Raw genomic sequence first — 12,081 nt, 5'->3', positions numbered from 1 at the left:
GACAACTAGCCTTTGGCAGCAGATCCTCTCTCTCTGTGTTGCTCCCATTTACAGTCTCCCTTTTCCATACCCAGCAACTCCTCTTTCATGTCCAGCTGCCCTCTTTTCGCATCAGCCCCGGGCCCTGGCATTGAATGTGTTAATGCATGTCAGGCTAAGAAAAGTTTTTGTGAACATTAGAAAACTTTCAGGCACATCCTAAACTGAACTCATCCGCCCCCCCCCCCCCCCCTTTATTTTACAAGTCTATCTGATGCTTACGGCTGTCGTTCTCCACATTGTCAGACCTGAGACAGGTGGGCATGTTGGGAGACGTCGGGCGGGCAGCAGACAATGAGTTAAAAGTGACACACGGCTGTGTTTGCCCAGAAATAATGGCTGTTTCACGAGGAGCGGGGTCTGTGTTTACAGGCCCATTGTGTGGAGCGCGGGCGTGGGCCTGGAATGCCGGTCTCTCCGAGCCGGGCCCTATTCTTCTGCAAAGACTGGGTACAAAGAGTGCGGGAAATGTGATCCGGCCTGCTGATCCCCCTCGTTACACAGCGCACCACCCAGCCCTCCGAGACAGGAGAGCCGAGACACCTCAGCTCCACCAGTCCTGCATCTCTACACAGCGCACCACCCAGCCCTCCGAGACAGGAGAGCCGAGACACCTCAGCTCCACCAGTCCTGCATCTCTACACAGTGCACCACCCAGCCCTCCGAGACAGGAGAGAGCCGAGACACCTCAGCTCCACCAGTCCTGCATCTCTACACAGCGCACCACCCAGCCCTCCGAGACAGGAGAGCCGAGACACCTCAGCTCCACCAGTCCTGCATCTCTACACAGCACACCACCCAGCCCTCCGAGACAGGAGAGCCGAGACACCTCAGCTCCACCAGTCCTGCATCTCTACACAGCGCACCACCCAGCCCTCCGAGACAGGAGAGAGGAGACACCTCAGCTCCACCAGTCCTGCATCTCTACACAGCGCACCACCCAGCCCCCCGAGACAGGAGAGAGCCGAGACACCTCAGCTCCACCAGTCCTGCATCTCTACACAGTGCACCACCCAGCCCTCCGAGACAGGAGAGCCGAGACACCTCAGCTCCACCAGTCCTGCATCTCTACACAGTGCACCACCCAGTCCTCCGAGACAGGAGAGCCGAGACACCTCAGCTCCAGCAGTCCTGCATCTCTACACAGTGTACCACCCAGCCCTCCTAGACAGGGGAGCCGAGACACCTCAGCTCCACCAGTCCTGCATCTCTACACAGCGCACCACCCTGCCCTCCGAGACAGGAGAGCCGAGACACCTCAGCTCCACCAGTCCTGCATCTCTGCACAGCGCACCACCCAGCCCTCCGAGACAGGAGAGCCGAGACACCTCAGCTCCACCAGTCCTGCATCTCTACACAGCGCACCACCCAGCCCTCCGAGACAGGAGAGCCGAGACTCCTCAGCTCCACCAGTCCTGCATCTCTACACAGCGCACCACCCAGCCCTCCGAGACAGGAGAGCCGAGACTCCTCAGCTCCACCAGTCCTGCATCTCTACACAGCACACTACCCAGCCCTCCGAGACAGGAGAGAGCCGAGACACCTCAGCTCCACCAGTCCTGCATCTCTACACAGTGTACCACCCAGCCCTCCTAGACAGGGGAGCCGAGACACCTCAGCTCCACCAGTCCTGCATCTCTACACAGCGCACCACCCTGCCCTCCGAGACAGGAGAGCCGAGACACCTCAGCTCCACCAGTCCTGCATCTCTACACAGCGCACCACCCAGCCCTCCGAGACAGGAGAGCCGAGACACCTCAGCTCCACCAGTCCTGCATCTCTACACAGCGCACCACCCAGCCCTCCGAGACAGGAGAGCCGAGACTCCTCAGCTCCACCAGTCCTGCATCTCTACACAGCGCACCACCCAGCCCTCCGAGACAGGAGAGCCGAGACTCCTCAGCTCCACCAGTCCTGCATCTCTACACAGCGCACCACCCAGCCCTCCGAGACAGGAGAGCCGAGACACCTCAGCTCCACCAGTCCTGCATCTCTACACAGCGCACCACCAGCCCTCCAAGACAGGAGAGCCGAGACACCTCAGCTCCACCAGTCCTGCATCTCTACACAGCGCACCACCCAGCCCTCCGAGACAGGAGAGCCGAGACACCTCAGCTCCACCAGTCCTGCATCTCTACACAGCGCACCACCCAGCCCTCCGAGACAGGAGAGCCGAGACACCTCAGCTCCACCAGTCCTGCATCTCTACACAGCGCACCACCAGCCCTCCAAGACAGGAGAGCCGAGACACCTCAGCTCCACCAGTCCTGCATCTCTACACAGCGCACCACCCAGCCCTCCGAGACAGGAGAGCCGAGACACCTCAGCTCCACCAGTCCTGCATCTCTACACAGCACACCACCCAGCCCTCCGAGACAGGAGAGCCGAGACACCTCAGCTCCACCAGTCCTGCATCTCTACACAGCGCACCACCCAGCCCTCCGAGACAGGAGAGAGGAGACACCTCAGCTCCACCAGTCCTGCATCTCTACACAGCGCACCACCCAGCCCCCCGAGACAGGAGAGAGCCGAGACACCTCAGCTCCACCAGTCCTGCATCTCTACACAGTGCACCACCCAGCCCTCCGAGACAGGAGAGCCGAGACACCTCAGCTCCACCAGTCCTGCATCTCTACACAGTGCACCACCCAGTCCTCCGAGACAGGAGAGCCGAGACACCTCAGCTCCAGCAGTCCTGCATCTCTACACAGTGTACCACCCAGCCCTCCTAGACAGGGGAGCCGAGACACCTCAGCTCCACCAGTCCTGCATCTCTACACAGCGCACCACCCTGCCCTCCGAGACAGGAGAGCCGAGACACCTCAGCTCCACCAGTCCTGCATCTCTGCACAGCGCACCACCCAGCCCTCCGAGACAGGAGAGCCGAGACACCTCAGCTCCACCAGTCCTGCATCTCTACACAGCGCACCACCCAGCCCTCCGAGACAGGAGAGCCGAGACTCCTCAGCTCCACCAGTCCTGCATCTCTACACAGCGCACCACCCAGCCCTCCGAGACAGGAGAGCCGAGACTCCTCAGCTCCACCAGTCCTGCATCTCTACACAGCACACTACCCAGCCCTCCGAGACAGGAGAGCCGAGACACCTCAGCTCCACCAGTCCTGCATCTCTACACAGTGCACCACCCAGCCCTCCTAGACAGGGGAGCCGAGACACCTCAGCTCCACCAGTCCTGCATCTCTACACAGCGCACCACCCTGCCCTCCGAGACAGGAGAGCCGAGACACCTCAGCTCCACCAGTCCTGCATCTCTACACAGCGCACCACCCAGCCCTCCGAGACAGGAGAGAGGAGACACCTCAGCTCCACCAGTCCTGCATCTCTACACAGCGCACCACCCAGCCCCCCGAGACAGGAGAGAGCCGAGACACCTCAGCTCCACCAGTCCTGCATCTCTACACAGTGCACCACCCAGCCCTCCGAGACAGGAGAGCCGAGACACCTCAGCTCCACCAGTCCTGCATCTCTACACAGTGCACCACCCAGTCCTCCGAGACAGGAGAGCCGAGACACCTCAGCTCCAGCAGTCCTGCATCTCTACACAGTGTACCACCCAGCCCTCCTAGACAGGGGAGCCGAGACACCTCAGCTCCACCAGTCCTGCATCTCTACACAGCGCACCACCCTGCCCTCCGAGACAGGAGAGCCGAGACACCTCAGCTCCACCAGTCCTGCATCTCTGCACAGCGCACCACCCAGCCCTCCGAGACAGGAGAGCCGAGACACCTCAGCTCCACCAGTCCTGCATCTCTACACAGCGCACCACCCAGCCCTCCGAGACAGGAGAGCCGAGACTCCTCAGCTCCACCAGTCCTGCATCTCTACACAGCGCACCACCCAGCCCTCCGAGACAGGAGAGCCGAGACTCCTCAGCTCCACCAGTCCTGCATCTCTACACAGCACACTACCCAGCCCTCCGAGACAGGAGAGCCGAGACACCTCAGCTCCACCAGTCCTGCATCTCTACACAGCGCACCACCCAGCCCTCCGAGACAGGAGAGCCGAGACTCCTCAGCTCCACCAGTCCTGCATCTCTACACAGCGCACCACCCAGCCCTCCGAGACAGGAGAGCCGAGACTCCTCAGCTCCACCAGTCCTGCATCTCTACACAGCGCACCACCCAGCCCTCCGAGACAGGAGAGCCGAGACACCTCAGCTGCACCAGTCCTGCATCTCTACACAGTGCACCACCCAGCCCTCCGAGACAGGAGAGCCGAGACACCTCAGCTCCACCAGTCCTGCATCTGTACACAGCGCACCACCCAGCCCTACGAGACAGGAGAGCCGAGACACCTCAGCTCCATCAGTCCTGCATCTCTACACAGCGCACCACCCAGCCCTCTGAGACAGGAGAGCCGAGACACCTCAGCTCCACCAGTCCTGCATCTCTACACAGCGCACCACCTAGCCCTCCGAGACAGGAGAGCCGAGACACCTCAGCTCCATCAGTCCTGCATCTCTACACAGCGCACCACCCAGCCCTCTGAGACAGGAGAGCCGAGACACCTCAGCTCCATCAGTCCTGCATCTCTACACAGCGCACCACCCAGCCCTCCGAGACAGGAGAGAGCCGAGACTCCTCAGCTCCACCAGTCCTGCATCTCTACACAGCGCACCACCCAGCCCTCCGAGACAGGAGAGCCGAGACTCCTCAGCTCCACCAGTCCTGCATCTCTACACAGCGCACCACCCAGCCCTCCGAGACAGGAGAGCCGAGACACCTCAGCTCCACCAGTCCTGCATCTCTACACAGCGCACCACCCAGCCCTCCGAGACAGGAGAGCCGAGACTCCTCAGCTCCACCAGTCCTGCATCTCTACACAGCGCACCACCAGCCCTCCGAGACAGGAGAGAGCCGAGACACCTCAGCTCCACCAGTCCTGCATCTCTACACAGCGCACCACCCAGCCCCCCGAGACAGGAGAGAGCCGAGACACCTCAGCTCCACCAGTCCTGCATCTCTACACAGTGCACCACCCAGCCCTCCGAGACAGGGGAGCCGAGACACCTCAGCACCACCAGTCCTGCATCTCTACACAGCGCACCACCCAGCCCTCCGAGACAGGAGAGAGCCGAGACACCTCAGCTCCACCAGTCCTGCATCTCTACACAGCGCACCACCCAGCCCTCCGAGACAGGAGAGAGCCGAGACACCTCAGCTCCACCAGTCCTGCATCTCTACACAGCGCACCACCCAGCCCTCCGAGACAGGAGAGCCGAGACACCTCAGCTCCACCAGTCCTGCATCTCTACACAGCGCACCACCCAGCCCTCCGAGACAGGAGAGCCGAGACACCTCAGCACCACCAGTCCTGCATCTGTACACAGCGCACCACCCAGCCCTCCGAGACAGGAGAGCCGAGACACCTCAGCTCCACCAGTCCTGCATCTCTACACAGCGCACCACCCAGCCCTCCGAGACAGGAGAGCCGAGACACCTCAGCTCCACCAGTCCTGCATCTCTACACAGCGCACCACCAGCCCTCCAAGACAGGAGAGCCGAGACACCTCAGCTCCACCAGTCCTGCATCTCTACACAGCGCACCACCCAGCCCTCCGAGACAGGAGAGCCGAGACACCTCAGCTCCACCAGTCCTGCATCTCTACACAGCGCACCACCCAGCCCTCCGAGACAGGAGAGCCAAGACACCTCAGCTCCACCAGTCCTGCATCTCTACACAGCGCACCACCCAGCCCTCCGAGACAGGAGAGCCGACACACCTCAGCTCCACCAGTCCTGCATCTCTACACAGTGCACCACCCAGCCCTCCGAGACAGGAGAGAGCCGAGACACCTCAGCTCCACCAGTCCTGCATCTCTACACAGCGCACCACCCAGCCCTCCGAGACAGGAGAGCCGAGACACCTCAGCACCACCAGTCCTGCATCTGTACACAGCGCACCACCCAGCCCTCCGAGACAGGAGAGCCGAGACACCTCAGCTCCACCAGTCCTGCATCTCTACACAGCGCACCACCCAGCCCTCCGAGACAGGAGAGCCAAGACACCTCAGCTCCACCAGTCCTGCATCTCTACACAGCGCACCACCCAGCCCTCCGAGACAGGAGAGCCGACACACCTCAGCTCCACCAGTCCTGCATCTCTACACAGCGCACCACCCAGCCCTCCGAGACAGGAGAGCCGAGACACCTCAGCTCCACCAGTCCTGCATCTCTACACAGCGCACCACCCAGCCCTCCGAGACAGGAGAGAGCCGAGACACCTCAGCTCCACCAGTCCTGCATCTCTACACAGTGCACCACCCAGCCCTCCGAGACAGGAGAGCCGAGACACCTCAGCTCCACCAGTCCTGCATCTCTACACAGCGCACCACCCAGCCCTCCGAGACAGGAGAGCCGAGACTCCTCAGCTCCACCAGTCCTGCATCTCTACACAGCACACCACCCAGCCCTCCGAGACAGGAGAGCCGAGACATCTCAGCTCCACCAGTCCTGCATCTCTACACAGCGCACCCCCCAGCCCTCCGAGACAGGAGAGCCGAGACACCTCAGCTCCACCAGTGCTGCATCTCTACACAGCGCACCACCCAGCCCTCTGAGACAGGAGAGCCGAGACACCTCAGCTCCACCAGTCCTGCATCTCTACACAGTGCACCACCCAGCCCTCCGAGACAGGAGAGAGCCGAGACACCTCAGCTCCACCAGTCCTGCATCTCTACACAGTGCACCACCCAGCCCTCCGAGACAGGAGAGAGCCGAGACACCTCAGCTCCACCAGTCCTGCATCTCTACACAGCGCACCACCCAGCCATCCGAGACAGGAGAGCCGAGACACCTCAGCTCCACCAGTCCTGCATCTCTACACAGTGCACCACCCAGCCCTCCGAGACAGGAGAGCCGAGACACCTCAGCTCCACCAGTCCTGCATCTCTACACAGCGCACCACCCAGCCCTCCGAGACAGGAGAGCCGAGACACCTCAGCTCCACCAGTCCTGCATCTCTACACAGCGCACCACCCAGCCCTCCGAGACAGGAGAGAGCCGAGACACCTCAGCTCCACCAGTCCTGCATCTCTACACAGTGCACCACCCAGCCCTCCGAGACAGGAGAGAGCCGAGACTCCTCAGCTCCACCAGTCCTGCATCTCTACACAGCGCACCACCCAGCCCTCCGAGACAGGAGAGCCGAGACACCTCAGCTCCACCAGTCCTGCATCTCTACACAGCGCACCACCCAGCGCTCCGAGACAGGAGAGCCGAGACACCTCAGCTCCACCAGTCCTGCATCTCTACACAGTGTACCACCCAGCCCTCCTAGACAGGGGAGCCGAGACACCTCAGCTCCACCAGTCCTGCATCTCTACACAGCGCACCACCCTGCCCTCCGAGACAGGAGAGCCGAGACACCTCAGCTCCACCAGTCCTGCATCTCCACACAGCGCACCACCCAGCCCTCCGAGACAGGAGAGCCGAGACTCCTCAGCTCCACCAGTCCTGCATCTCTACACAGCGCACCACCCAGCCCTCCGAGACAGGAGAGCCGAGACACCTCAGCTCCACCAGTCCTGCATCTCTACACAGCGCACCACCAGCCCTCCAAGACAGGAGAGCCGAGACACCTCAGCTCCACCAGTCCTGCATCTCTACACAGCGCACCACCCAGCCCTCCGAGACAGGAGAGCCGAGACACCTCAGCTCCACCAGTCCTGCATCTCTACACAGCGCACCACCCAGCCCTCCGAGACAGGAGAGCCGAGACACCTCAGCTCCACCAGTCCTGCATCTCTACACAGCGCACCACCTAGCCCTCCGAGACAGGAGAGCCGAGACACCTCAGCTCCACCAGTCCTGCATCTGTACACAGCGCACCACCCAGCCCTCCGAGACAGGAGAGCCGAGACACCTCAGCTCCACCAGTCCTGCATCTCTACACAGCGCACCACCCAGCCCTCCGAGACAGGAGAGCCGAGACACCTCAGCTCCACCAGTCCTGCATCTCTACACAGCGCACCACCCAGCCCTCCGAGACAGGAGAGAGGAGACACCTCAGCTCCACCAGTCCTGCATCTCTACACAGCGCACCACCCAGCCCTCCGAGACAGGAGAGCCGAGACTCCTCAGCTCCACCAGTCCTGCATCTCTACACAGCGCACCACCCAGCCCTCCGAGACAGGAGAGAGCCGAGACACCTCAGCTCCACCAGTCCTGCATCTCTACACAGTGCACCACCCAGCCCTCCGAGACAGGAGAGCCGAGACACCTCAGCTCCACCAGTCCTGCATCTCTACACAGCGCACCACCCAGCCCTCCGAGACAGGAGAGCCGAGACTCCTCAGCTCCACCAGTCCTGCATCTCTACACAGCGCACCACCCAGCCCTCCGAGACAGGAGAGAGCCGAGACACCTCAGCTCCACCAGTCCTGCATCTCTACACAGCGCACCACCCAGCCCTCCGAGACAGGAGAGAGGAGACACCTCAGCTCCACCAGTCCTGCATCTCTACACAGCGCACCACCCAGCCCTCCGAGACAGGAGAGCCGAGACACCTCAGCTCCACCACTCCTGCATCTCTACACAGCGCACCACCCAGCCCTCCGAGACAGGAGAGAGGAGACACCTCAGCTCCACCAGTCCTTCATCTCTACACAGTGCACCACCCAGCCCTCCGAGACAGGAGAGAGCCGAGACACCTCAGCTCCACCAGTCCTGCATCTCTACACAGTGCACCACCCAGCCCTCCGAGACAGGAGAGAGCCGAGACACCTCAGCTCCACCAGTCCTGCATCTCTACACAGCGCACCACCCAGCCCTCCGAGACAGGAGAGCCGAGACACCTCAGCTCCACCAGTCCTGCATCTGTACACAGCGCACCACCCAGCCCTCCGAGACAGGAGAGCCGAGACACCTCAGCTCCACCAGTCCTGCATCTCTACACAGCGCACCACCTAGCCCTCCGAGACAGGAGAGCCGAGACACCTCAGCTCCACCAGTCCTGCATCTCTACACAGTGTACCACCCAGCCCTCCGAGACAGGAGAGCCGAGACACCTCAGCTCCACCAGTCCTGCATCTGTACACAGCACACCACCCAGCCCTCCGAGACAGGAGAGCCGAGACACCTCAGCTCCACCAGTCCTGCATCTCTACACAGCGCACCACCCAGCCCTCCGAGACAGGAGAGCCAAGACACCTCAGCTCCACCAGTCCTGCATCTCTACACAGCGCACCACCCAGCCCTCCGAGATGGGAGAGCCGAGACACCGCAGCTCCACCAGTCCTGCATCTCTACACAGCGCACCACCCAGCCCTCCGAGACAGGAGAGCCGAGACACCTCAGCTCCACCAGTCCTGCATCTCTACACAGCGCACCACCTAGCCCTCCGAGACAGGAGAGCCGAGACACCTCAGCTCCACCAGTCCTGCATCTCTACACAGCGCATGTCCTAAAGGAGCTAGCAGTAGTGTATAGTGGTACCCATACATCTAGCAGTTTTGGGAGCCAATCAATAAAGAGACTGATCTCTCTTTGATCAAATCTGATCGGAGAGAGATCTGTTGGCCGCCATGATCCGGAGGCCGATGATTTCCGATCAAGTTCAGCATGTAATCTTGTAGGAAGCAGCCATGTGACGCCACCTTGTCGCCTCTGGCCGCTGTCCCTCTAATGTTTTCTGTCTTTCCAATCTTGCCTGGTGAGATTCTCGTGAGATTGGCCATCAATTTCGCCATGAAGTCAAAAAAAAAAAAAAGGCATATAGAAGTAAAATGATCATAAATGAAAGTAACAGTGTTAGTACGATCTCTCTATCGATTTACAATCTTGATTGTATTATTATTTACCAACTTAGCAATCAAAAGATTGCCTGCGGAATTTAAATGTGGGAAAAGCGTCTGCTGCCAAATGTCAATGCTCATGTTGGTGATTGCTGTACAGCTACAATCAGACAGTATAAGGATCCCTGGCAAATATGCTACAGGGATTTTCCGTAAAAACAATTATGCCCATTAACAGTACAATTTTTTTTTCAGATTCAATCTTTCAACACAATTTTTATGGTATGGTCAAATTGTATCGAAAACTGCCGTGTGTTGTGCAAATCGATGTGAAACGACTCGATTGAAAAGGGAAAAATAATCCATCTTGAAAGTTGGGTTTTATGATCGAAATCGGAATGTAAAAAACTTTCTTAAATTGTGCCGTTAATGGGAACAATCAATAACTGCATTCCTATTAGTTTTGATCGTTCAAATCGCGTGGAAAGATCGCACCTGAAGGAAAATTTGTAGCGTTAATTGGCATCTTACGTAAAATTAAAATGATCATAGAACTGTGTTTGCTTCTGTTTTCATTTTTTTTTTAATCAAACGTCACAGTTTGGCAAAACTGATTTGAACGATTCACGCAGACCAATCAGAAGTTCGACAAAAATATTGCAAAACTGCCATGGATGATCGCACTCATGTCTAGCGAAGCGTCAGGTGATCACTGGCTGAATAGCGCAGTACTGCACTGAGTGATCCGATGCCAGCCGCGTTCCCGATAGTTTCCTGCTGAAATCTGATAGAGATTGTGTGGGCAATGTGATTGATTAACAATCTGGGTGGAATCTCTGATTTGCAATTGCGATTACGTTGTGTTTCGATTGCATTTCTCCCATTTTCCACTGCAGTGATTGCGGAACAATTGCGCTGAGATCCGACAGGTGTACGGGCGCGATTTGATGTATTTGTGATTTACGATGGGAAAACAAAGGTGAGAAAATATAGTGGGCCAATCACAGGAAAATGGCAGCAGGCACGACAATTGCGAAAATTGCATTACAAACACAGCACACTAATATAAGCATTCCTGCATAACTTCCATTAGTTCAAAGTGGTACCTTGTGTTTTTTGATCTGACCGTGATCGCAATCAGTAGACCTGAGGGCCGTTTTGCATTTGAAACTTCAAGACCTTATTCACCACTAAAACCGAAAACGCAGGCGTTTTGCATTTTTGTGCGCTTTTTTCCCCCTCCCGGCGCCTGCATGCTGCGTTTCTGGTAAAAGCGCTTTTCCAGAGCGGTTTTGTAATTCACTCCCTGGCACAAGTCAGGAAGTGAACTCTTTGACTGGGAAAAGAATAAATGTATTTATTCTTAAAAACGTGAACGCAATTGCTGCACAAAGTGATTTTGTGAGCGTTTTGCGATTTCTCTATACCTTCCATTTAGGCAACATCACCTCAAAAATAGTACAGGCCGCGCTTTGCTGAGCGGATCGGAAGCAAACCGCTCAGATGTGAACTCTCTCATAGGGAATCATTGCACAAGCGTTTTTAGGGCGATTTTGAAAATCACCTGCGCTTGAAACAAGGGCAAAAACGCCCTTAGTGCGAACGAGCCCTAACCGAACATTAGCTGCTCGCATTTTGCGGATCAGTACAGCACCACGGGTAACATGTTAATCATGGCGCTGTTTTTCCACTAGTGAGATCTGTTTTTTTCATAATCGCAATTACCGGTCTGCTGAATTTGTTGCTGCGTTTGTGCGCTATACTTTATATAAGTATGTAGGAAAATTGCATAGCAATCCCACCGATATGTGATTTTTACCTACGATTCGCCAATTCAAACTAATTTTCCCACAAAGTTTTTTTATTCTCTAGACAGAAATGGCAAATGCACCACAATCGCACCGTACACCTGCGGATCGCGGTGAAATCGCAGTAGTGAAAATAGAAAAAAAGGAGATCGCATTGCAGTGTGGTCGATTTAGTAGAAATAGTCCTAAGGGCTCAATCACACCTGGGTGTTTCGTGTTTTTTTTTGAGTGCCGGCGATTTAAAAAAATGCCCTATCAATCGCTAGTGCAGTGAATCCTTATGGGATAGTTCATATCAGTGCGTTTTGTCTGATTTCCACTCAGAAAAGCACTGCATGTACCATTTTTGGGGTGATTTTGCTACAATGGAAGGTATAGGCTTTATCCGACAATTATCCGGCGATTGCATTCGCGTTTTTAAGAATAAATACATTGTATTTATTCTTTTCCGGGTCAAATCGCTCTGCAAAAGTGCTTTTAA

The 12,081-nt window shown here is 57.5% G+C and overlaps 1 protein-coding gene across 1 annotated transcript; it reads left to right on the top strand.

The window, feature by feature from the left end:
• The first annotated feature begins 374 nt into the window (after nt 1-374).
• Nucleotides 375-8,968, top strand: LOC137504583 (mucin-2-like). Its single transcript, XM_068233164.1, has 3 exons — nt 375-1,615; nt 1,686-5,949; nt 6,029-8,968. The coding sequence occupies exons 1-3, from the start codon at nt 375-377 to the stop codon at nt 8,966-8,968; spliced, it is 8,445 nt and encodes a 2,814-aa protein (XP_068089265.1).
• The last annotated feature ends 3,113 nt before the right edge of the window (nt 8,969-12,081 follow it).

Source organism: Hyperolius riggenbachi, chromosome 4 (assembly GCF_040937935.1).
Source record: "Hyperolius riggenbachi isolate aHypRig1 chromosome 4, aHypRig1.pri, whole genome shotgun sequence".
Taxonomy (NCBI): Eukaryota; Metazoa; Chordata; class Amphibia; order Anura; family Hyperoliidae; genus Hyperolius; species Hyperolius riggenbachi.
Note: the sequence above shows the minus strand (reverse complement) of the source record. Positions and strands in the feature narration are given on the sequence as shown.

Excerpts from the sequence above, each read along its gene's own strand:
- LOC137504583 (XM_068233164.1), top strand. The coding sequence starts at position 375 with ATGGCTGTTTCACGAGGAGCGGGGTCTGTGTTTACAGGCCCATTGTGT. Across the intron at positions 1,616-1,685 it reads GTCCTGCATCTCTACACAGT|CGCACCACCCTGCCCTCCGA; the intron begins GTACCACCCAGC and ends ATCTCTACACAG. Across the intron at positions 5,950-6,028 it reads GCACCACCAGTCCTGCATCT|CGCACCACCCAGCCCTCCGA; the intron begins GTACACAGCGCA and ends ATCTCTACACAG.